Here is a 27,638-nt window from a genome sequence, read left to right on the forward strand (position 1 = left end):
CCTACAAAATAAAAAGGTCCTCTGATAACAAACATATTCTCATAAAGTAGTCCTATCATAGAGGTGGGGGATTAATCTAAATCCCACCCTTGGTCCTAGTATGACCCCAGGGTGAGTTTCCCCTGACCACTTGCAAACAAAAAGGTCCTCATATTACGGTACAGGCATACTGTCTGTTGGGGAGAGGGTCAAAGGGTACCTCCAAAGGGACAACCTCAACAGTCATTGTAATGTCTATGATCTCCTGGTGGTGCTGGAGTGGCACTGCATGCGGGGCCAGATCTGGAGGCATAGGATGGCAGCTATGTAGCCTACCATATTTCAGTTATTATGACCGCCCGGCGCAGCCATATAGGATTGAATCAGATATAGGTTTTTTTCAGATTTTTTTTTTTTTTTTTTTTTTTCGCTTGTCCAAATTTCCGTCAATGATTCCGGGACACTGAAAGACCGGGGTAGACAAAAACCAGTGGGCATGTAACCCCATATGGATAGCATGGAACCATCGTTTTCGTTTTGATCTGTAGCCCCGCTGGACTGCACCCCGAAAAGGAGGGTAGGGCGAACACAGTTTTCTGTGAATATCTCGAGAACCGTGGGGTTTAGGAGGACCATTATTTTTTTGTATGTTGATCTCAAGGGGCCATGTCAGCGCATTCCATAACCACTCATTTCATGTATAAGCCACCACCTAGTTAAACACAAAAAGTAAAAATGAGGTGGTCTAATTGAAGGTATCTGTGACCTAACATAGTCAAAACTGCACGAAATTGGTGTAGGATCATTATGACACCCTCTGTATGCACGCCAAGTTTTGTGGAACTCCGTTCATGGGGGGCCACACAATAGAATTAATTTATGTTACTATACACCAACTGGCCTGTAGGTGGCGGAGACAGTTTTCTGTGAATATCTCGAGAACCGTAGGGCCTAGGAGGTCCACCTTTTTTTATGTTGGTCTTAAGGGGGCATGTCAGCCCATCCCATTACCACTTATTTCATGTATAAGCCACCTAGTTAAAAATTAAAAAGCATAAAATTAGGTGTTTTTCATCTCAATATCTCTGGCTGACAAGGTCAAAACTGCACAAAATTAAAAGTGTAGGATCATTATGACACCCTCTGAATGCATGCCAAGTTTTGTGTACTTTTAAGTTCATGGGGGCCTTACAATAAAATAATTTATGTGTACATTTAGTGGGCATTACACCAACAAGGATTCGGGACACTGAAAGACCGGTACACAAAACTTGGTGAGCATGTACCCCCATATGGATAGCATGGAACCGTCATTTTTTATTTTCATCTGCAGCCCCCCACTGGACTGGACCCCGAAAGGAGGGTAGGGCAGACCAGTTCTCTGTGAATCTTTTATGGTATGTTGGTCTCAAGGGCCCACATAAACCTGGCTCATAATCACTCATTTGTGATTTGCCCCCGGTAAAAATGAAAATCAGTAGGATTAAAAGAAAGCCAAAATAAATATTCATCATCATCATCATCATGGCTGCATTTTCAGTATTGGCGAAGTAGTCGTTTGTCCACTAGATGGCGCGCTCGTTGCAGTGAGGCGTAATTTTGTTGGAAGTTAAAGGGGTTGGAAAAACAATGGGCCTTCATACAAGGACTGTAATTTACCGCAGCGAACATCTAATAAGGATAGGGGCGATGTTCACATGAAGTGTAATTCCCATTTCTTCTTGAAGCGAAATAAATCTGAGGATGTTTATCGGACATGCTTGGTTTTTACTGCAGGTATGCGTTAATCTTGTAATATCAATAAGGACCTAGGTAATGTTACCGTTAAGCGTTGGTTGAGTGATGGAGGCATTTGATTTATTGCATTTGTAGAAAACTATAAATGCGGTTATACCAAGCAAATGTATAGCAGCACTGTTTGTATCTTCGACTGTCATTTATTGCACGTGCTACAAAATCATTCTGTGCAATGGAAGATTTACCAATTACACCCGGTCTGATGCAGTTTTGCCTATACATGCGTGAGACTGAGGCGCCTGTTTATTTTGTTTTAAGTGGTGCAGGGTGTGAGAGGGGAATCGATGTGCTTTGATTACAGCTTGGTAGTTGTAGTCTGTGAAATTAAAAAGCGTGTGTGTGAAGTATCAAACAATGACACCTTCATTTCATTATGGCTGTTTTAGCAAAACACCTTAAGCTACTGTGTAGTAGGTCCCATTTAGAAGTGGCTACTTCATTTTTAGCTTTCCTTGACTCATGGAGCTGCGTGAATGTTATTACAACTTTTCGCCACGCGATATGACAGTTTAAGTCCGCTTGATACTGTAAAGGCGTAAGCCATTGGTTTCAAAGGAGATTTTATTTGTGTAAGCCAGGATAGCCTATTGACAATTTATGTTGTCAATAGGCCTACCTTATAATCCTACCTGTAGCTTAGGAAGCTAACAACTTTCTATTAGGATCTAGTTTGTTAGTTACCGTTTTGTCATAACTCTCTGATGCATTTTTGCATTTAGAATAGCCAGGCGTGTATATCTCAATCGGAAAATTAAACAATATCGGGTGCCTATGGACTAGGCTGGGTGAACCCAGCCTGATCTGCCCAGCTATTTATTTTTGATTTCTTAAAAGATTGAGCTTGGTCTGATGAAAGCCAGACTAGCCATGGACCTCAGTTAAACAATGCAAGGGAACATGAATCAGCCTATATTTGCACTAACAATAACGGACAAAAGCTCTTCAACTTTGGCCCGTTAAAATGTGTATGAACAGTCTAGCGGCGCATTTCATCAAGGCCCATTTGGACATGTCAGTTATTTGCACCACTGGTTAGATGTAAAACAGCACTTCGTTTCAGACTAGGCTACTGTTACTTAATTTGTGCATTAACAATAACGTTTCAGACTACTGTTACTTAATTTGTGCATTGACAATAAAGTATTACATGAACTAAAGATGACTAAAATCTTATGTAGAAGAAGAAACATTCACAAAAAATCCATCCATCCAAAAATGACCTTTGTTTTTTGATAGCTGTTGAAAACGGCATGGAACTGACAGAGATGTTTTTTTGTTTATAAATACATAAAAATAAATAAATAAATAACATTATGCTGATACCTTTTTGCTTTTCCCAAATACAATGTAGCCTACAGGTGTAAGTGACCTTTCATCAATCCAGTTGCAATGGATGAACTGTGATGAACTGCCCTACTTGTGATTGTTTAGAGATTTTAAAGGTTTTATAACAATTCTACATCTTCTTTGGCTATTCTACAATCTATTCACCTTTTCAGCACCAGTAGGGTACTTTCTGTGCAGCCGCTTTGCACACACACTCAGGCATGCCAAACAAACATACACAAAAGTTTCAAGAGTGGGGGATGGAGTAAAATATGGAGACAAATTGAAGTGTGATTTATTTTCGCGGAACGGATGTACAGGACTGAGCGGCGGTCATATTTTGTACCGCTATGCGGTACATCTAGTTTGCACAGATTTAGCTAAGTGAGTTGCACAGGCTTTTTGTAAGAACTACTTTGATGCTTCTGTAATGCTTTGTGGTTTTGTATTGTTTGATTACACGAGAGAAACCAATGCACTGATTGGGCCCTAATCAGGTTTGGTCAATTGAAGTTCTCAATGACAGCTATGCCCATACAAAATTGTGATATATGGCAATATATGTAAATCACATATATTATGTATATGTCAATGTATGCCTCTCACATATGTACACATACATGTCAAATATATTTCAAAATATAGCAAAATTGGCCGTTTTTATGTCACATACAGTATGTTCCCAGATATACAAATATATTACAAATATATGTCAGTTACATATATGTTAATATATGATAAGATGTATTTGTATGCATACTAGGGATTATAGTGTATATGCATACTATATTTGGGATCCCATTTATAGAAATATGTCACAATAGATGTATATTTCAGAAATAGTTGATTTCCAATAATTGTTTAACCTTTAAAACACACAAAACAAGAAAAGGTAGAAAACTTTTTCCCTGACCATTGACTGAAATGCACTACTAGGGCAGCTTCATCACCATCTTTAATAAACACTGCATGCCCATTACTGAAGCACTACTACCTTCAATGCAAATAAACACACGCTTAAATAAGGACTATGAGATGAAGAACATAACTAGATGTACCGCATGGCGGTACAAAATATGACCGCCGCTTTGTGAAACTTTTGTGTATGCTTGTTTGCCATGCCTGAGTGTGTGTGTGCGGCTGCACAGAAAGTAGCCTACTGGTGCTGAAAAGGTGAATAGATTGTAGAATAGCCAAAGAAGATGTAGCATTGTTATAAAACCTGTAAAATCTCTAAACAAAGTAGGGCAGTTCATCACAGTTCATCCATTCCAACTGGATTGATGAAAGGTCCACTTACACCTGTAGGCTACATTGTATTTGGGAAAAAAAGCAAAAATGTATTTATTTATTTATAATTTTTTATTTATTTATTTAATAAACAAAAAACATCTATGTCAGTTCCATGTCGTTTTCAACAGCTATCAAAAACAAAGGTCATTTTGGATGGATGGATTTTTTGTGAATGTTTCTTCTTCTACATAAGATTTTAGTCATCTTTAGTTCATGTAATACTTTATTGTCAATGCACAAATTAAGTAACAGTAGTCTGAAACGAAATGCTGTTTTACATCTAACCAGTGGTGCAAATAACTGACATGTCCAAATGGGCTTTGATGAAATGCTTCGCTAGACTGTTCATACACATTTTAACAGGCCAAAGTTGAAGAGCTGTTGTCCGTTATTGTTTGTGCAAATATAGGCTGATTCATGTTCCCTTGCATTGTGTAACTGAGGTCCATGGCTAGTCTGGCTTTCACCAGACTAAGCTCAATCTTTTAAGAAATCAAAAAATAAATAGCGGGCAGATCAGGCTGGGTTCACCCAGCCTAGTCCATAGGCACCCGATATTGTTTAATTTTCCGATTGAGATATCCACGCTCTGGCTATTCTAAATGCAAAAATGCATCAGGGAGTTATGACAAAACTGTAACTAACAAACTAGATCCTAATAGAAAGCCGTTAGCTTCCCTAAGCTACAGGTAGGCTTATAAGGTAGGCCTATTTACAACATAAATTGTCAATAGGCTATGCTGGCTGACACAAATAAAATCTCCTTTGGAAACCAATGGCTTACGCCTTACAGTATCAAAGCGGACTTAAACTGCCATATCGTAGCGAAAAGTTGTAATAAAATTCACGCAGCTCCATGAGTCAAGGAAAGCGTGAATGAAGTAGCCACTTCTAAATGGGACCTACTACACAGTAGCTTAAGGTGTGTTACTAAAGCATCCATAATAAAATGAAGGTGTCATTGTTTGGATACTTCACACACACGCGTGCTTTTAATTTCACAGACCACAACTACCAAGCTGGAATCAAAGCACATCGATTCCCCTCACACCCTGCTGCGCACTTTAAAACAAATAAACAGGCGTCTCAGTCTCACGCATGTATAGGCAAAACTGTATCAGACAACGTTGGTAAATCTTCCATTGCACAGAATGATTTTTGTAGCACGTGCAACAAATGACAGTCGAAAGATATAATTACCCCCGGGGACGAAACGACATTTTTCCATAAAAGTCTAGTGGGGCTACATACCCATCAAATTTCATGTGCACCGGTGTTTCGGTGTCCCGGGTATCGTTGACCAAAAATTCAGGAAGTAGATGACGAGAAAAAACTTTGACAATCATTATGTGACCGTCATTATAGCTTCGCTAGCGGCGGTCATAATGATCCATACATCAGAATACTTTGACAAGATTTGGGAAAGATTCTTGAAAGATTGGAGTCTTTTAACACATTTTTTTTCAGTCATTCTTTTAACTAATGCCCCCCATTCAAGCTTTACTCAAAAGACTATCTTTCAAGAATCTTTCCCAAATCTTGTCAAAGTCTTCTGTTGTAAGGATGGCTTAACACTACCCTTTACAAACTAAATATCTATTTAGCCCTACTAACATTCACGTTAGCCTGCATGGTTATTAGCAGCCACTTTAAATGTAAGTTATAGCTAGGTTAGCTAGCTTACTCACACCTGATATTTCATTCAAACTAAAACTTATATTCATAACGACATCTCAGACAGGCTTGTTGTTGGATATGATGTTAATTACCATTCTAGATATTCCACATAATGGTAAAGTTAGTTAATGGAAAAGTTAACATTAACAGCTAACATCGCTAACGTTAGCAATATTAGCTTGCTAACGTTATCGATAGCTAATTGATAACATTAACGTTAGCTAATTCTAACATGATGGTTAGACTGTTAACAAACAATATTTTTCTAACTAATTCCCGTAATTTACTAAAGACCTTCTTACCTTGGATATGATGACCGCAGAGTTTGTACAGCTTACAAAGTCAGATGCATGACAGGACAGAAAAGTGACGGTTGAAGTCACCAGAGAATGTCTAATAAGGGGAGAACTGCCACTCTCGGAAAACTTCCGGTTTCTGAACTGGTTGCAGTTCCTTCTGTGGTTCCACATGAGGGCGCTCGTCCACGAGTGCAGAGTGCATGGAGGTCTATGGAGTTGTACCCCTCAAAATCCTACGGCGCCCCGGATATGTCATGGGGAAAAAAAATAATAAGTTGTGGCCACGAAATAGCAATTTGTTCCCACAAAATAATAAGTTGTGGCCACAAAATAGCAATTTGTTCCCAAAAAGTACTAATTTGTGGCCACAAAATAGTAATTCTTTCCCACGAAATAGGTAATTTGTGGCCACGAAATATTAATTCGTTCCCACGAAATAGTAATTTGTGGCCACGAAATATGTATGGTCTAACGTGCACTGGACAGCTGGGTGAGCAAATCGAGCGTCAGTAGAAGCCTTTCGTGTCTTTTCTCATCACTCCCCACCAGCTCTCAATTCTCTGGTTTGCAGTAGGGTACAACCGGGACGATTGAAACGGGGGACGAATGAAACATTCCGGTTTTCTCTGAGTGCAACAATGATAGACAGACATCATTTGGACAGAACATAGAGCATATTAACCTCTATTGCTCAGCCAAATGCCATCCTGTTACGTCCTGTTATCATGGAGTTACAGGCGATAAACGATTTCTGATGGTCACAAGTTTACTTCATTAGCGGTTTATTTTTTTTTTATTATTAAAGAGTGTTTTTCATTTAAAGGTTTGACTTCATGCTTATTCAGTTGAGCATTTAGTGCTCTCCCCAATCCCAGACGTTCACATTGCATGTTTGTATGTAATGGATGCAAAACAGCCTATAATGCTAAATGTCTATGGGGGGACGATTGAAACACCTATTTGTCCCGACCAGGCAGTAAACCCCATTTATTCTAAGTCAATGCACACGTATCTGTGTTTATACTATATTTTATTCAGGTGAGACATGGAAAAGCAGTTTTAGAAAGATGCAAATATATTTGGGGCTATCAGGAAGGGGGTCCAGTTTTGCAATGTTAACCTATGGAGACTGACGGCCTGTGGGTCATGAAGGGCACTTATTTGGATGTGTGGTGGCTTTAACCACATAAAAACAGAGTGAAATAACATTTTGTACTATAGAAACATTATATAAAAATTCAAACATGCATTATTCTAGCTATATTAATAGCATAGTGCATGCTATTTCCATAACCGCGAAATACACGCATCACCATGACGGCAATGAGTTATTGACAGACATGAACCAAGACGTATAGCCCAGCAGCAATCTATCTAAAATAACACATACTTTAAGTACCATTCATGGTATGTTGTCAAATATTGAAGTTGTGGGAAGTTTACATAATTTAAGCTGTATGTTTCATTCGTCCCCCATGCTGTTTCATTTGTCCCAGCCAGGAGGGACGAATGAAACATAACGCACGTTCGACTTCTCTTTAAATAACTCTTGAACGGTCTAGCTCCATTGACTCCCATTCATTCTGCACTCATGGCGATCGCCCCCAGTGGAAATCTGGTGGAACTGCAACCAAAATTCGGTACAATGGGACTTAATTCGGAGTGGCCAGGCTCTCCATAGACGGGCTCTGAAGTCACCGTGGTTGGAGTTCAAAAGTCAGTCAAGGGTGGGGGATGGGTATTGCTGTGTGCGCATGTGCATATCAAGATGCGATAAGCATCCGTTATATTTAAAGTAGCTTTGGCCTCACATTGTATGCACATAGTGCAACCCAAAGCACTCCACACAAAACATTGACACATAAGGCAAAAGATGCCGAGCAGCATAGTCGACACCTTACCTGTGACGCCAAGACATAAACAAATATATTAACACTAAGTTCTCCATTTCGAAAAGAAGTAATGGAATCTAGTGTATGGATATGTATGCCACCATATATGGAGACTACAAATATGTCTGCCACATATTCACACATAAAGTTCTCCATATATTCAGAAAATATGTAGTGGAATCTAGTGTATGGATATGTATGCCACCATATATGGAGACTACATATAAGTCTGTCACATATTCACACATAAACTTCTCCATATATTTGGAAAACAAATAATTGAATCTAGTATATGAAGATATATAGCATCTTATATGGGAAATTAAAATATTTTGTATGCATGTATGGACATATAGCTTTGAATATATGTTTGACATAAATATTTGAATCGCATATATGTCCATATAAGTAAAATTTATAAGTCCCTGTTATTTGACATATATGTTCATATACCATATATCACATTTTTGTATGGGTGTAGCCTGTCATTTGCACCAATTGAGCTATGTAAGAAGTATAATGGATGTGTTCAGTTCAGTTCATGTATAATACTGAAAAAAATGTAGGCATGTCAAAATTACAGTTATGTCGCTTACATAATGTAGCCTATATGCTTTTTTAATGTTTGATGACAGAATAGAGACTTAAGGAAAATTATGTAGACTAACAATTAGGGCTGGTTAACTCAGTAATCAATTAACGCCGACAAATATTGTATCGCGTATTAACGCAGTTTTTAATTTATTTTATTACTGTAAAAGTCTGTTGCTCTTTTCTTATCACCGGTGTACTTTGAGTCTGAAATATCACCTAAATGCAAAAGCACACAGTTGATACCAGCCAATCATTCAACGAAACAAACAGTGGCGCGAGGCTTCAGCAGACTATTAGATGCAGCGTGTGGGAGAAGTATAGATACTGTATTTTCCGGACTATAAGTCGCACTTTTTTTCATAGTTTAGCTGGTCCCAAGCGACTCAGGTGCAATATATATATATATATATATATATATATATATATATATATATATATATATATATATATATATATATATATATATATATATATATATATATATATATTTTTTTTTTTTCCTCTTCATGAGACATTTTTTGACTGGTGCGACTTATAGTCCGGAAAATATGGTACACAAAGGCAAGAGAAGCTAACAACATTTAATGCCATAGCAAATTGCATAGCTACAGACCCGATTAGCCGATTAGTGTTGTAGAGGACGTGGGTGTTCAAAACATTCTAAGAATCGCAACAAATGACTGCAGTTATGAGATTCCCTCAAGACGCACCATCAAAAGAAGAATACACAACTTGAATGAAAAGGAGAGGAATGCAAAGGCGACAACTTTACAACGTGCACCCGCTGTTGCTCTCACTGGGGACTACTAGACATCACTGGGTAATAATTACCTCGGAGTTAAAGTGAACAGTGGGCGCTGCACTCACATGCTTAACGGTAGGCTAATGAAAACAAAGAAGAGACATTATGCTGAAACGTGCGCGGGACTGCAGAACTGAAGAACTTTTTTTGTGCTTCACTTCACTCACATTTGGTACTGAACATAGACTGGTTATGCTGCTTCCTGATTAAAAAAAAATGCTGTGGGCATTTTTTATGTAAATGTTACTGTATAAAAATGGCTGATGTTAAAAGTGTTTGCACAACAAATATTATGGCACTTTCAAAATAAAATAACTGTGCTAATACACTACTGTTGAATTCATTACGTCAAGTTCTAGGAATTGCCAAACTGCACTGAAAGTGTTTTCTGGTTCTTTTTTTAGTGGGATTCTCCAAAGGAAATTCAGTATATTTACAGACTATTTCCCTGCTCAGTAAATCCTAGCAGTGAACATTTTTTGTGATTCATGATTCACCTCACTCTAAAAGGGACTTTTGGTACTGAACATAGACTGGTTATGCTGCTCCCTGATAAAAAAAAATAAAAATCTGCCGTTACCTCAGAAATGGCCAGTTTTAATGTTATGATTGTGGCTCAGGATTTTGTGGACAGTTTTTATTTAACTGCTACTGTATAAACAAAATGCTGATGTTCAGTGTTTGCAGAACAAATGTTATGGCACTTTCGTTCATATGGCAGAACATTTAAAATAAAATTGTGCTATACTTTTGAATTCATTATTGGTTTTTGCGTATAATAATGTGATTAATCACAATTAATCAGGGAAATCACGTGATTAATCGCGATTAGAAATTTTAATCGTTGCCCAGCCCTACTAACAATATAATTTAAAATGTATAATTTAAGTCTTAATGATCAGCCTATTATTTGTATGTCCCACAGCTGACATGGAACGTTATTAACCGGTTTGGGAACTTTATTTTTTTGTTCTAACCGGTTCAGGAACGTCAGTTTTAGGGTTGAACCGGAAACGTTAAAATAATGTTTCTATTTTTTTAACCAATTGGGAAAAAAATCTGGTTCAAAGCCCTGGTATCTAGATAAGAGTGTTTAGATTAAAGTATCTGCTAAACAAGTCAATGTAAATGTGAAGAAATATATCCATACAAAACACCTCGGTGTTAATTGTTTGGATTGTATTAAGAGTTAGTTGTATTTTATCAATTAGTAGAGGATGATGTACATTGTTCCCATAAAAAAGTCCTCAAATGTCAAATATGTACTTTCAAAGCGCTCCAGTACTTTTCATGTTTAGACGACGGGAGCTTCAGCCTACTCTGTCTACCGAGTGTTGGAGGACTTTCCTGGAGGCAGCATGTCATAATGTTGATGGCCACTCCATAATTAAATCAAGCTGGAGTCCGCATCCAAGTCCTGTAGCATCCATAGATGACAGAGAGCTGCTGTAGTGTTCAATCTAATGCCACACAACATGTTTTTTTTGTTGTTGTTTTAAGGCAATTACCTTGGCTTATGGCATGTTTGCCTCAATAACACAACGTTTGTGTCTCGCATGTCTCGCAGTTTTCAAAATCCCTTGATCTTACGTCTAACAAGGTCAGGTGAAGTCCCAATTAGAGCCTGTTGCTAAACCCAAATCAGAGGATTCTACCTTATGGGGTCAGCAGTGTTGATGAGATAAAGCAGAGCTGGATGTCTGGATGTCTTTGGTCAAGAAGTGTCTGCTAAATGTAATGTAATGAAAGCCGAGGCACAATGGGGGACGCCGTCTGTTGTCTGTTTTTCTTGGGATCAGCTATTTTTCCTTCTTTTTGTTTTTTCAGCTGAGTGCTCACTCATGACTAAGCTTAACTCTCTCTCTCTCTCTCTCTCTCTCTCTCTCTCTCTCTCTCTCCTTTTTTGTCTTTCTTTTAAGGCTCTTTCATGAATCCTGCTGCTCTGAAAGCTACATCCTGTTGTAGATCAGATTCCTCGTGGTTGTTTCTGTTTGTGTTACTGTGATATATTTTATGGTACAGGTTTGAAAAGAAGTGGAGAAAAAGCATCTCTCTCTCTCTCTCTCTCTCTCCCTCCTTTCTCTCTCTCTCTCCTCTCTCTCTTTCTCTCTCTCTCTCTCAGGCATACTTCAAAGGCATTTATTGTTAGTAGTAATTTTCTGCAAATTCCCCAGCATCATGCATGCAGGGCAGGACGCAATCGACATGGAAATTTTTCTCAATTTATTTTAATAGGCCTTATATCCCTGCTTGAAATCTGAGTGATTTTTCTTATTTTAACCCAACCATTGGGGGCGTTTTTTTTTTTTTTTTTTTTTTTTTTTGCAAGAGTTGTTGTACGGCAACCAAGGACAACATCCCAGAGACGCCAGTGAAAGGACTTCTAAATGAGGGTTTTGGGGTTTAAAAAAAGGACCAATAAGTGTGGTTCAGACTTGGTCGCACAAGTTTCAGTCGTTTAAAAATAGCCCCTAGGCACCACTGCACTTTCAGAGGGAGGCATCGTGTGAAATCAAATAAAAATAAAGTGTCCCTTCTCGAAGTTTGGTTGCTTCAGTATGCACCCGTGGAAAGTGCCGTTAATTAGTTTCTCGAGAAAAATAAACTGTGACCACGGATTTCCAGTTGGTTAAAAACCCATAACTTTTGCTGACAAGGCAAATATGGCAGAACATCTTTCACCATCACTGTCTACATTGGAATTAATTTAGTCTCAACCTTAAATGATTTTTCATTTCAGCATTTATCATATCCCCTTGTGTTCAGTGGAACACTTGTCTGTCACCTTTTTTACTCATGGACAGACAGACTCCAAAACAAAGTTAAAACAATAAGCAACACAACACCATATGACCTCACTTAATTAAAGGATCCTTATTCCCAGATTTGGTTAGTGAAATATATTAAACAATTGTGATCCAAAATGTTCCAGACTCATGTCATCCAGACCCATGTCCCACTTTTTCTTCTTGAACCATAGTCTGGTTTCTCAAACGCTATCACTCTTACAGTTCCTTGGCTTGGCATGGACTTCGACCTTCTGAGGGAGATTTGGTAGATTGGCTTTTGAGAGGGACTTCATCCAAGATTCGGCTTCTAGCCTCGGGCCTCACAATGAACAGAAGTGTGTGTGTGTGTGTGTGTGTGTGTGTGTGTGTGTGTGTGTGTGTGTGTGTGTGTGTGTGTGTGTGTGTGTGTGTGTGGTGAAATAGAAGGGAATGATGCTCTATAGACCATGTGTTGTCCACATATCTGCGTGTCTGAGACAAGGCATGCAGGTCAGATTCCACCAGTGTGAATGTGAAGTGCACTTCCACTAATTATGTTCAGTGATTCATATGAGTCCAGCACATTGTCCGGTTTTGCCAGGAAAAGTTGCTTTTTAATTCCAGAAACCTGCAGAAAGTTAGTTAGATTTACGAGTTTTACATAAATCAGGTCCCTTGCGAAGCTCTAATTCATTTGAATGACTCAGACTAGTGACTGCTCAGATAGACCCAGCACACAAGTGACAAATTAATTGAAATGAGTATCAACCAGCCAGACGCTCAGGCGTTCCAGTTCAGGTCCATCCACGAGGCCATAGTCACCCTCCATCGGCTCTTCATATCAGATGGGCCAGGCAGGCTGTTGTTGGCTTTCCGAATGGTCCCAGTTGGTTGAAGGCGCCATGAGGAGTTTTGATTAAAAACCTTTTTATTTAGTTTTAAAATTAAATTACCCTTTGTTTATTTATTTATTAAGTGCATTTTATACAAGAACTGTAAAACAAGGTGCTTTACAGAAGAATAGTAGACAGAGCAGAGCCTGTCAGAAATGCTTGTGATAAATAAAATTATTCCACTGCTTGGTTGAATTTCCCATTGTCCTACGTAATTTAGAACGACCATTAACCGTATGTTATTTGCACACCTAGATCCATTTTTTTGGCCGTATCACACTTGTATATTAATTCGCCGAACTCGTTGTGAAGTTTAAATGAACCGTCACGTTGCATCCGAGCTGTAAAATGCAGACTTTCAGAACATAGCAACATTGTAGCATATGACGGAGGTGGCTTTTAGCTAGATGGATGAAAGCAGGCTAAGTAAAATAGCGATGTTTCAAAGCTAAAGTTCATCAGAATCTTGGGATACACCGCTTGACAACGGGAGAGCTAGAACTAACGACTGGCCTTTGGCCGTAGCAACCATCCATTTAGAACTAGTAACGGCAGTTTGTCCTGCAAGTTTAAAAATTAGTTGATATGTGTCGGAAGAAAGTAGTTCTACAAACAACACTGTTTTAGCCATTAAAACATTTAAATTGTAACCGGAGATGAGCACAACGCAAGTGGCAACAGTGGAATAAGCGGGATAATGGACTCCACGGTGGTCTGTTCACAGAAATTAATGCACTTACGCTTCCGCTTCGAGTCGGGGCCGTTTTACAACCTCAACCGTGCATTAATTTCTGTGAACAGACCACCGTGGAGTCCATTATCCCTTACTTAATTAATGGGACTCGGGCACGCCTGCTGTTTTTTCTCTACGAAGCTCCCCCTAGCGTCTGTATGTGTCGATACGAGTCTGTATGTGTCGATGAGAGTCTTCCTGTAACGAGTCATTTAACCATATACCGACTTACGAAGATAATTAATTAACATGAAAATGTTGTCTGGTGACCCTTTAAGTAAAAAAGGTCAAAACTGTAAAATGTAGTAAAACAAAGACATGGATAAACATTTTAAAATGGGTAAAAGTTTTAAGCAATGATGTGTGGAAAAATGCTAATCAAGGTAAGACAATAAAATAAAAATTTAAAAACTAAGGGACTACTAAGCCAAACAGATATGTCTAAAAGATGTTTCTTCAGAGGATAAAAGTGATACCATGTATTGGTTCTTGCACTTAAACCAGGTGATTTCACTTAAGTAGCTCATCTACCTGGATGGAATGAATGCATGGAAGGACTTTCTGAAGCCGGGTTTCCCACCTCTGCTGAAATGCATGCAAAAACACCTCCAGCTAACCAGCTGCCACTGGTACAAAAGCATGCCAACTTGTCTTTTTTGGCAATGTGGTTGGTGACCTATTTAATTAAAGGTGCAGGCAACTTCTTTAAAAACACTACATCAGTGTGCTGCAGTGATCTGTCTAGTTCTACAGCTTTCGTCACTTTCAGTTATTTAGCTTAAAACGAAATAACTGGAAATGGAAATGTCTAACACTGCTTTGGATAGAAGTTTTTTGCCCCCACTGAGTTGCCTTGCAACACAATCATGCAAACGTCCTTTCTGGTTATTCGCTGGACAGACGAATCGGCAACTGAGCCACTGTCTCTGTCTGTCCTGCTGTAAGGAGTACCACTGGTGCTGCTGGGCCTGCAGTCCCTCAGACTGCCATGGGGCCACAGTGATTGGGGTTGGACGTGGAACGTATTCATATCTATGGGTTGGACTCAAATGACCTGATGGCCTGAACTTTGGCCTGAAAGGGAGAAAGGAACTCTTTGTTGGTTTGTGCGTGTGTGAGTGTGTGAGAGAGAGAGAGAGAGAGAGAGAAAGCATGGCAGAAGAGAAAAGAGAGTGAACGAGTGAGTGACTGACTGACTGAGACAGAGACAGAGAGATGGCCACTGTTGCTGATGGGGTTACATTTTGAGAACATTTGGTCCCCAGATGGTTGTTGTCTTTGGAGCGGCCCTCACCCGTGTCCACACCAGATGAGGGCCAGACCTGACTGAGGCTCTGCCTTCACCACCTCTGTGTATCTGGTGGATTTATTTAGGAGAACCCCCAGGAAGGCAAGCCAGTAACCTGCATTGTTCTTAGTCCTAAAATGGCCAATATTGCAAGTCATTTTTTTTTGTACACAACACAGAAAAACACTCGCATGCCCACACTTTGACAGCTGACAAATGAACTATTTTTGTCAGAAGCAGATGCGGATTTTGCAACAGGATAATCAGTAGTGTGTGTGTGTGTGTGTGTGTGTGAGTGATAACAGGTGATGGGAGAGTTTGTCCATCGGGCAGATGTGACTGCTGCCTCTCTCTCTCTCTCTCTCTCTCTCTCTCTCTCTCTCTCTCTCTCTCTCTCTCTCTCTCTCAGCTGTGACCGTATCTGTCCCCAGATGACTCCGGGGTCTGTCCTGTCCTTTTCCAGTGGAAAAGTACTCCAAGCCGAGGTGCAGCCTTGACCTGCAAGCTTAGTTTCCACTGCTAGTGAAGTGATAAGGTGGTCGCGGTGTGTTTTGCGGTGTTTAATGTGACTGCTCAGACGGAGAGCACACACACACACTGTGAATTAAAGCTCAGGAGTAGAGAGCAGGGATTATCATGGTCTGCTTAAGGATCAGTTTTCACTGAATGCCAATTATTTAGTTGTTGTTTGCATCCCAGCCTGTTTTACACTACAAACTGCACTGATGCTGAGGTGTGTGTTAGCATTATTGCACTTAGCAATAATAAGGTTGGGGTGCATTTTTACTGCTCACATTGATGAATGATTATCATTAGCAAATAATGTGTATCTGCTCTGCTTGTGCAGGTGAACGGCCCCTATCAATCAACCCACCCCTCTGGTCTATGAGGCCTCTTGACCTTTCACCCCACCAACGAGGACCTCCGCTGCACGCCATAGTGGACGTCACAATGTTCTCAGCGTACTTGAGCCAGGCAGGTGTCACTTGACCTCCCAAGGACCTAAAGATGTTTAATCTCCTCTCCGATGAACCGCCATGTCACCCAAACCTATGGAGGACGTCGGTGGTCCTGTTTTCTGTTGAATTGCTGTTGTTGTGAAAGTTGTTTTTTCTTGAGAAGAAGGAGGATATGGAGACCAATCAGCTGGATCTCTACAAGGGGTTTGGTTAGGGGTGGGGGGTAGGGGGTCACTCCTGTGGTCCTCTAGTTGGTGGTCATGGGTAATAAGCACCACTGCCCTATCTTAAACCCTCAGAGCCTGTGAAGATGGAGGTTGTGTGTGTGTGTGTGAGAGAGAGAGAGAGAGAGAGAGACACAGAGAGAGGGGCAGAGAAGGAGTATGATGTGTTTGCAGTAATCATACAAAGACTCACAAGCTTTGGATGGATGGAAGTTAATATGATCTGCCTATGCGGTCAGAGCAAGATTGCATGGTATTTTCCAAGTAGCGTGGGAGGAACTTATTTCTGGTTTTTGGTTCAGTTTTTTTTCTTTTTTTTTTCCCTCTTTGCACACGTGTCCATCCCACAACACACCTTCACCTCATGGTTTTTAACAGCACTTCACCAGCACTGTATATGGTTGTAGTTTTAATTTAAACACAAATACTGCTTTATCTGTCATACTGAGGACTACAGGAAAAACTAAAACAGTCAGTTCAAAACTGGGTTCTGTTGTGTTCTATGCTTGTAGGGTTATGCTTGGTAAATGCACACAGTTATCAAGATTGTATGGATCCTTTATGAAGTTTTTCAGATCTGCCTCACTTGATAGTCTTGGGTTGCATTTTTGCCTTCTATTTAAATGACACATTTTAATGCTGTATGTAAATGATTATATTGTAGATTATTAGAGATCACATGACTTTTACCACATGTATACATTTTGCAGTTTTTCTTTCTTTTTTTTTGAGTTTTGTGTTCATTACAGAAAGCAAAACCTTTTGTCACATTTATTGCCTGGTCTTTTCCCCTGTGTGTATTATATAAAATCAATTTAAACTTGAATGTAAACTATTTTTTTTTTTTAAATCAAAGCAAGCATTTGAAGTACTCTCTCTGTGGCCTTAAGTTGCCCATGTGATGTCTCTCTCTGTATTCTTCTTTTAATGTTTGTTCTTACTTTCTTCATGTTAGAAATTCCATGGCTTGACTTTTTAAAATCATTGCAGTCTTGTAGTCATGTCCACTGTTTTTCTCCAGCTTTCCGTTGATTTTATAACTTTGTGTGGTTACTTAGTTGGATGCTTAATGGTACATGACTACCAGTGGTGTTTTTTGTTTTGTTTTGTTTTGTTCTGTTTTATGTTTAGGTCTCATCTTTCACATCATCGGACATCCAAAGACTAGCTGGTTACTGATATTCATATTGCTGGATCTCTGTGATTTACAACACGGAGAGACTGACTGATCCATAACAATAATTTTACTGAAAGGTCAGCAACACTGCGCTGTCTACAACATGCTTCAGATATGGTACCCATCGCCCGAGGACTGTTGCTGTTCGTTGGGTCAGTGAAGAAGAAAGATGCAAGCAGATTTTCTTTTTCTTCCCCTTAGTCTACATTCCGTGCCAGGAGAACCAGTGAGGATGGTGAGCGGACCAGGGAGCAGTAATTATTTAAATAAAATGTTTCCAAATTTAACCTTTTTTGCCGTTTATTTTTTTGGTTTGTTTGTGCGTGTGTGTGTGTGTGTGTGTTTGTGTTCTCACAGACTTTTCTGTAATGAGTTTCTGAGTCCCTTTTGGGCTCCGTTGTTTACCAAAATGAGTTCAGATGGCAGCATGCCAATGGGTTTTTTTCCCCCTGACACACACACACACACACACACATTACATTACATTACATCAGTTTACAGTTCTCTATTTGGTCCATTTTGAGTGAAAGCTAGTAGTGCCAGGTCAAATAAATTTGAATAGTTTTCCTTGATAAGAACTGAGCATCAGTTAATTTTGCCATACTGTTGCACAACTCTTTAGTCATCACTGACATGCAAGCTTGTGAACCGGCTCAGTGTGAAAAGGTCTATGTGGTTTGTGCATTTCAAGAGAAATCAATAGCAGCCTTCCCGTACTTCAAATCAATCCCTCCTCACATCATCTAATCCAGGGTTTTTCAACTGATTGTGAACCAGGGACCACCATTCTGACTAATTACGCAACCCCAGGACCACCACTGAATAAAAATACTGATTCCCACATTGAAACTAAATTACTGAATCCATGGTCAGGGACCACAAGTGGGCCGCGCACCACTGGTTGAAAACCCCTGATTTAGAGAAGTACAGATGACCGCAATTTCAAATTACTGACGGCACAACTATACAGTCAGTCACTAGCCTAAGAGACACTTTACCTCCCTCAGGGATGGATTACTGAACGGGCCTACCGGGCCCAGGCCCAGGGGCCCAAGGGGTCAGGGGGCCCTGAAGCCCAAGCCTTTGCATGGAATCATTGCCTCAATATCAACACATCAGGATGTAGGCTATGAATCTGATTGAATTTAGTATTGGCCATCCCCAAAATGCACCAGAATAAAGGAAATCACATCAAACAAAATAAAAAATTTCTGGGGGAGGACCCCCAAACCCCCCCTCCCACATACACGACAATAAGTGGGGGGCCCTTAATACATCTGGGCCCAGGGGCCCAAAAGTTCATAATCCGCCCATAACCTCCCTCTGTGATGATCATTACTTCCATGCCAATTTCTACACTTTTTTCCCGAAATTTCACTCCGCCTACTTCAGAGGGCCATGTTCCTACCTATTTTGGCCTATCATCAAATGCTTGACCTCACCTGGACAGGTTGAGCTGATGAACCTCAAAGAATAATCAGTTCTGTGGACTTAAAAACTAAACATCATGGTAGCTCTGTTAGAGTCACCTATTGAAATTGTGTCTGAAACTGATTATGAATATTGCTAATTGAGAAGGCACAGGTATTTGTTATCTTGGAATAATTGAATACAACTGTATTTAAAATCAAAGCAGATTACCCATGTTATGTGACATGTACAGTATGGTCACCGTGATCAGTGAGGGACCCAGGACAGCACGGCAGAGCAGAGGTACAGTAAGCTAATATGCAACAGGTGTGTGCGAAGCTGAGAGAGCCGTGTCACATTTTCCACCCTTCTGTTGCGCCAAAAGGTCCGTCTGCTTCCAGGAACGAGTGGAGAAACCATAATTAATGTCATCCTTGAGCTCCATCCGTCTCACTTTACACACCAGTGTTGGTAGGCTATGTAGACCAATACTATTTCATAATCATACATTTAAACATAAGTATATATACTCTTTTGATCCCATGTGGGAAATTTGGTCTCTGCATTTATCCCAATCCATGAATTAGTGAAACACACTCATCCCGGCGCAGTGAGATGCCTGCAACAACAGCGGCGCTCAGGGAGCAGTGAGGGGTTAGGTGCCTTGCTCAAGAGTACTTCAGCCGTGCCTACTGGTCAGGGTTTGAACCGGCAACCCTCCGGTCACAAGTCCGAAGCGCTAACCAGTAGGCCACGGCTGCCCATATAATTAAAATATCATGAAAAAGTTGATTTATTTCAGTAATTCCATTCCAAATGTGAAACTTGTACATGTATAATGTATACATTCATTCCACACAGACTGATATATTTCAAGTGTTTATTTTAGGGCTGATTACATTAAAAAAATGTAATCGAATTAATTACACACTCTGTGATTAATTAATCTAAATGAATCGCATATATAATTTTTGCTGTGACAGTATTTGAAATATTTAAATTCAAATCGAATCATTGAATAATCAGCATTAGTGACATTAAAGTTCAAAAACTCTTTTTTTTATTTTTTTCACTGTTCAAATAATGGCCATAATAATCTATGATATGACCTAATATGCTGAGAAAATAAATTCAAAAGTGCTTCAGGAAGAAGTTTTTTTTTACTACAAGGCATTTCAGGCCACAGATATAACCTAGGAGACACAATGAAAATAAACTAGAAAATGTAATTTCGAGGAAATTACCAGTGCATGAAAATATAAACATACTGTATATTAACATAAAATGCAAAACAAACTTTTATTTGATAACAGTTGGCAGAAGTCATAGTTGATAACAACTGACAGTTGAAATGGCTGAACAGTTAAATAGTTGAGTAGTTTAAATAGTTATTATATAAATAGTAATTATTTAATAGTGAATTATTGTAGTGAGGACATTTATTTTGAAACAGTTGTGGGCAGAGGAAATAGTTGAACAGGATCTGTAGAGCCAGATTGTATGTTTAAAGCCTGAGACAGAGTATAGTTTAAAAGTTAAATATAGATAGTGTAATGGATGTTGATAGACAGAAAGTTGAATGGATGTTGATAGGCAGATTGTTTAATGAATGTTGATGGGATAATTTAATGGGTAGATGAGTGAATGGTTTGAAGAGAATGAATGGATAGAAAGTTGGATGGAATGTGCCTTATATCCTTGTAGAATGGAGATACACAGAGAGAGTTGGCCTAATTGAGCAGAAAGCAGTTGATACAGGTGCAATCAGTTTAACTAGCTTTTTGATGGGACCTAGTTGAGCAGCTGGAAGTTGATACAGGTGCAAATCAAGTTAATTAGCCCATTATGATGTCATAGTCCCCATACAAAGTCTATGGGGAAAAATAAGCTTGTTTTTTATTAATATCTCAAAAAGTATAAAGTTTACAAAAAAAAAAAATACAATCCTCAAGTCTCCTTTTCAAGACCTACGTTACAAAGTTTGAGCGAAGTTTCTACGTTAAGCGGTTGAAGCTGAATTAGGCCTTAGAAATTTGGTGGGAAAAAGTAAGAAGAAGAAGAAGAAGAAGAAGACTTCGGATAACAGAACAGTGCATTTTCATGCACTGTAATTAACACTCCCCTCAATGTCAACACTATTTCTTTGCATTGACGACTTTAGAGTCGAAGAACTCTGGTGATATTCCTTGCTGCAGACATTGCAGAGGACTTTATTTTAATCAACACTTTATATATCACCAGGCCATTTTTTAAAAGTAAATGTTCCAATCAATGATCTAGGCAGCACAAGAAAGTATACAAGCAATATGGATAACAGCACCCTGGAGAGGATTGTGAAACAAAACCCATTCAAAAATGTGGGGGAGATTCACAAAGAGTGGACTGCAGCTGGAGTCAGTGCTTCAAGAACCACCACGCACAGACGTATGCATGTACAGTATGTAAGGACAAAAAGGACTGGACTGCTGCTGAGTGGTCCAAAGTTATGTTCTCTGATGAAAAAATTTTTTGCATTTCCTTTGGAAATCAAGGTCCCAGTGTCTGGAGGAAGAGAGGAGAGGCACAGAATCCACGTTTATGACTTGTTTATGACTCATTCATGACAGTGTCATGTCACTCTTATGTCGATACTGTTACGTAAAGTGTAACCAAGAATCATTTGATTTGCAAATCGTGTCAATCCTATATTTAATTGAGAATAGTTCAAAGGCAACATATCAACTAGATATTTCATGGAAAATATAAGCACATGTTGAATTTGATGCCAGCAACATGTCTCAAATGTTGGAACGAGGGCAACAAAAGGCTGGAAAAGTTGTGCAATGATAAAGACAACAAAAGGAAGAACTAATTAGGTTAACTGGAACCTGGGGATAAAAAAAAGTCTCTCAGAAGTAAAGATGTGGCGGTATTAATCAATCTGTGGGCAATAATGTTTCTTTTCATGAAATTAAGAAGGATTTGAGTATTTCATCATCTACAGTACATAAAGAATTCATTAGAATATTCAGAGAATCCAGAGAAATCTTTGAAACAAGGGACAGGGCTGAACAAATGTTTGGATGGCTATGGTGTTTTGGACCTCAGATGGCACTGCATAAAAAACCAGCCCTTTTTCTGTAAAGAAAATCATGGGATGGGCTCAGGAAAACTTCTGATGGCCATTGTCTATGAGCACAGTTTAATGCTCCTTTCACAAATGCTAGTGTAAACTCAGATACAGAAATGCTGCATCTTATCTGAGCCGGAGTTGATTTAAAATGGATTGATGTAAAGTGAAAAGGGGTCCTGTGAATAGACCAATACAAATGTGCAATTCATTTTGGAAATCATGGACTCTGGGCTAAAGAGGAGAGGGACTATTCAGCATATCCAACTATAGTGCTCAGTTCAAAACCCCTCCATCCATGACAGTGTGAAGGTGCAATTAGTGCCTATAGCATCGTTTCCAAACCTAGGGGTCGGGACACCATGTGGGGTCACCTGAAATTCAAATGGGGTAGCCTGAGATAAGTAATTATAAGTATATATACTCTTTTGATCCCATGAGGGAAATTTGGTCTCTGCATTTATCTCAATCCGTGAATTAGTGAAACACACTCAGCACACAGTGAACACACAGTAAGGTGAAGCACACACTAATCCCTGTTGTTGCAGGCACACTAAGCTGCCTGCAACAACAGCGGCACTCGGGGAGCAGTGAGGGGTTAGGTGCCTTGCTCAAGGGCACTTCAGCTGTGCCTACTGGTTGGGGAGTACTGGGTATCTAACAATTGACCAGTACATTTCATTAAAATATACATACATTAAATTAAAAAAAATATTTAAAACCCCATGATATCCCAGTTAAGTAACGGATCCTTCGTTATAATCTTTCTAAGTAAAAATAAACTTAGGCTGCACAAGATGTTTGATTGACGGAATTATGTTCAATTATGTTTCGTACATGATCAATGTACGAAACAAAGTAGCAAAACCAGACATGCAAGGACATTTGGGAGAAATTAAAGAACCGCTCTCGTCTGGATGTTACAGCAGAGATGAGTTGCACTCTCTGGCGTGACATGTGAATGATTGGCATCGCCAACGTTTTGTGACATCAAAATAGGGTCACCTGCCAAGAAAGGTTGGGAACCCCTGGCCTATAGCCATGGGCATTTTGCACATCTGTCAAGGCACAATTCTGAATTATGTACACAAGTTTTGAGCAACATATACTGTCATCCAGATAATGTCTTTTTAGGGAGAACCTCAAATATTTTAGGAAAACAATGCCAAAATGAATTCTGCACATATATTAAACAGTATCTCTCCATAGAGGTAGAGTCCAGGTGCTAAAATAGCCTGTATGCAGTCCAAACCTGTCTAATTGGGTGCATAATGAAATTAAGTCCCCAGACTGTTGAGCAGCTAAAATCCTATATCGGTAGGAATAAGACCATATTTCATTCTCAAAACTCTAGCAACTATCTTCAGTTCCTGAACAGTTACAGATAATTCCGGTATTACCGATAATTCCGGTATTTAGCACTTTAAGTCCCTTTTCTGGTTTGTTTTGGATGAACTAGAGTGGTGGACAAATTTTGACGATTGGCCCTGTCTCGACTTTTCTGACTCGTTTTGAATCGCCTTTACTGCTTCAGAGTGGCAGCCTATGGGCATGCACAAACATGTCCTTAAAACAACCCTTAACGTTCGTTTTCAAAACTATGCTTCAAACAGTTGATATGTTGTCTGTGAGCTATTCTCAGTTAATTAAATATAGAGTGACATGATTTGTAAATCATGTTTGTAAATTGTAAATGTTTTATTCACATTTTACAAAGGGTCTCAACTTTTTCGGAATTGGGGTTGTACAAAGTATTATTAACTATTGTGTTATGTCATGGGGGGGTCATACATGATCTGTTAACAATACAGAAACAATATTCAAACTAGACTAAGCTATGGCACTTTTTAACTAGATAAGTTAGTTTCTGCTCCTTTACTCACTTCATTCCAACTTCTATCCCTGCCCAAATGCCCCCCGCCCTCTCTTTCTTTAAAGGTGCCCTGCCACACAAAAACATTTTTACTTGTATTTTACTTGTATAACATGTTAGGTCCATATGTGTTTGTGCTATGTCGTGAATGTGAAAATGAACAGCTACCTCCTCTGTCAGCTCTAGCCACTGAAAAGAAATAAGCGGAGAAATTAGGCCAATTGCAAAAGCTCTTCAGATTGACATGGAATTGATGAGCTCATTACTATTACTATTCTTGAATTTCCCCTGGGGATCAATAAAGTATCTATCTATCTATCTATCTATCTATTCATGAGCTCGCCCAGTCGAGACCTTGCCCACAAAATTTGTTTAGCTCTGTGACCGTTTTCGTAGGCCTATAGGATGGCTGAATGTCAACGGACTTGTGCGCTATGCACAAATAGAACTTCAACAATGCATTTTGCCTAAGAACCCAGACTTGAGGATCAAATGGCTTCAGTTTATTTTTTGGAACAATGCCACAGGCTTTGCAAAAAGGTTGCTGTTGAAGCCTGGAGCAGGCTACCATCACAGTCTACGACCAGTGCCTGTAAGTAAAACGTAATTGTCAACTCAAGGAAGTGCTATGTTATACAGGTTTAATGAACTCGCTAGCCTAGTAGGTTTTATTATGACCGCCCGGCCAGCGGCGGCGGTCATATAGGTTTAGTCAGATTTTTTTTTTTTTTTTTTTTTTTTTTTTTTTTTTTTTCATGTCCAAATTTCCGTCCAATGATTCCCGGACACTGAAAGACCGGGGTAGACAAAACTTGGTGGGCATGTAACCCCATATGGATAGCATGGAACCATCGTTTTCGTTTTGATCTGTAGCCCCCACGCTGGACTGCACCCCGAAAGGGGTGGGGCAGACACAGTTTTCTGTGAATATCTCGAGAACCGTAAGGTTTAGGAGGACCATTATTTTTTTGTATGTTGATCTCAAGGGGCCATGTCAACGCATTCCATAACCGAAAGGAGGGTAGGGCAGACACAGTTTTCTGTGAATATCTCGAGAACCGTAAGGTTTAGGAGGACCATTATTTTTGTATGTTGATCTCAAGGGGCCATGTCAACGCATTCCATAACCACTCATTTCATGTATAAGCGCCACCTAGTTAAACACAAAAAAGTAAAATGAGGTGGTGTAATTGAAGGTATCTGTGACCTAACATAGTCAAAACTGCACGAAATTGGAAGTGTAGGATCATTATGACACCCTCTGTATGCACGCCAAGTTTTGTGGAATTCCGTTCATGGGGGCCACACAATAAATTAATTTATGTTACTATACACCAACTGGCCTGTAGGTGGCCGGAGACAGTTTTCTGTGAATATCTCGAGAACCGTAGGGCCTAGGAGGTCCACCTTTTTTTGTATGTTGGTCTTAAGGGGCATGTCAACCCATCCCATTACCACTTATTTCATGTATAGCGCCACCTAGTTAAAAATTAAAAGCATAAAATTAGGTGTTTTCATCTCAATATCTCTGGCTGACAAGGTCAAAACTGCACAAAATTAAAAGTGTAGGATCATTATGACACCCTCTGAATGCATGCCAAGTTTTGTGTACTTTCGTTCATGGGGGGCCTTACAATAAAATAATTTATGTGTACATTTAGTGGCGTTACACCAACAAGGATTCCCGACACTGAAAGACCGGGGTACACAAAACTTGGTGAGCATGTACCCCATATGGATAGCATGGAACCGTCATTTTTTCGTTTTCATCTGCAGTCCCCCGCTGGACTGGACCCCCGAAGGAGGGTAGGGCAGACACAGTTCTCTGTGAATCTTTTATGGTATGTTGGTCTCAAGGGCCCACATAAACCTGGCTCATAATCACTCATTTGTGATTTGCCCCCGTAAAAATGAAAATCAGTAGGATTAAAAAGAAAGCCAAAATAAATATTCATCATCATCATCATGGCTGCATTTTCAGTATTGGCGAAGTAGTCGTTTGTCCACTAGATGGCGCATCGTTGCAGTGAGGCGTAATTTTGTTGGAAGTTAAAAGGGGTTGGAAAAAACAATGGGCGCTTCATACAAGGACTGTAATTTACCGCGAGCGAACATCTAATAAGGATAGGGCGATGTTCACATGAAGTGTAATTCCCATTTCTTCTTGAAGCGAAATAAATCTGAGGATGTTTATCGGACATGCTTGGTTTTTTACTGCAGGTAACGTTAATCTTGTAATATCAATAAGGACCTAGGTAATGTTACCGTTAAGCGTTGGTTGAGTGATGGAGGCATTTGATTTATTGCATTTGTAGAAAACTATAAATGCGGTTATACCAAACAAATGTATAGCAGCACTGTTTGTATCTTTCGACTGTCATTTATTGCACGTGCTACAAAATCATTCTGTGCAATGGAAGATTTACCAACGTTACACCCGGTCTGATGCAGTTTTGCCTATACATGCGTGAGACTGAGGCGCCTGTTTATTTTGTTTTAAGTCGCGTGCAGGGTGTGAGAGGGGAATCGATGTGCTTTGATTACAGCTTGGTAGTTGTAGTCTGTGAAATTAAAAAGCACGCGGTGTGTGAAGTATCCAAACAATGACACCTTCATTTCCTTATGGCTGTTTTAGCAAAACACCTTAAGCTACTGTGTAGTAGGTCCCATTTAGAAGTGGCTACTTCATTTTGCTTTCCTTGACTCATGGAGCTGCGTGAATGTTATTACAACTTTTCATGCCAACGATATGACAGTTTAAGTCCGCTTGATACTGTAAAGGCGAAGCCATTGGTTTCAAAGGAGATTTTATTTGTGTCGCCAGCATAGCCTATTGACAATTTATGTTGTCAATAGGCCTACCTTATAATCCTACCTGTAGCTTAGGGAAGCTAACAACTTTCTATTAGGATCTAGTTTGTTAGTTACCGTTTTGTCATAACTCCCTGATGCATTTTTGCATTTAGAATAGCCAGAGCGTGTATATCTCAATCGGAAAATTAAACAATATCGGTGCCTATGGACTAGGCTGGGTGAACCCAGCCTGATCTGCCCGCTATTTATTTTTGATTTCTTAAAAGATTGAGCTTGGTCTGATGAAAGCCAGACTAGCCATGGACCTCAGTTAAACAATGCAAGGGAACATGAATCAGCCTATATTTGCACTAACAATAACGGACAAAAGCTCTTCAACTTTGGCCCGTTAAAATGTGTATGAACAGTCTAGCGGCGCATTTCATCAAGGCCCATTTGGACATGTCAGTTATTTGCACCACTGGTTAGATGTAAAACAGCACTTCGTTTCAGACTAGGCTACTGTTACTTAATTTGTGCATTAACAATAACGTTTCAGACTACTGTTACTTAATTTGTGCATTGACAATAAAAAGTATTACATGAACTAAAGATGACTAAAATCTTATGTAGAAGAAGAAACATTCACAAAAAATCCATCCATCCAAAAATGACCTTTGTTTTTGATAGCTGTTGAAAAACGGCATGGAACTGACAGAGATGTTTTTGTTTATAAATACATAAAAAAATAA

General features: G+C 39.5%; 1 protein-coding gene across 3 annotated transcripts in view; it reads left to right on the top strand.

Moving 5' to 3' along the window:
• gdap2 (ganglioside induced differentiation associated protein 2) overlaps window positions 1–17,988 on the top strand; it is a 39,821-nt gene extending 21,833 nt beyond the window's left edge. For all 3 annotated transcript variants that reach the window (XM_048238951.1, XM_048238952.1, XM_048238953.1), the window contains one exon: window positions 16,189–17,988. In XM_048238951.1, coding sequence (XP_048094908.1) covers window positions 16,189–16,230 — 42 coding nt within the window. In that variant the 3' untranslated portion in view covers window positions 16,231–17,988. The remainder of the gene's footprint in view (window positions 1–16,188) is intronic.
• The last annotated feature ends 9,650 nt before the right edge of the window (window positions 17,989–27,638 follow it).

The sequence above is a fragment of the Alosa alosa genome, chromosome 3 (assembly GCF_017589495.1).
Source record: "Alosa alosa isolate M-15738 ecotype Scorff River chromosome 3, AALO_Geno_1.1, whole genome shotgun sequence".
NCBI classification, from domain to species: domain Eukaryota; kingdom Metazoa; phylum Chordata; class Actinopteri; order Clupeiformes; family Clupeidae; genus Alosa; species Alosa alosa.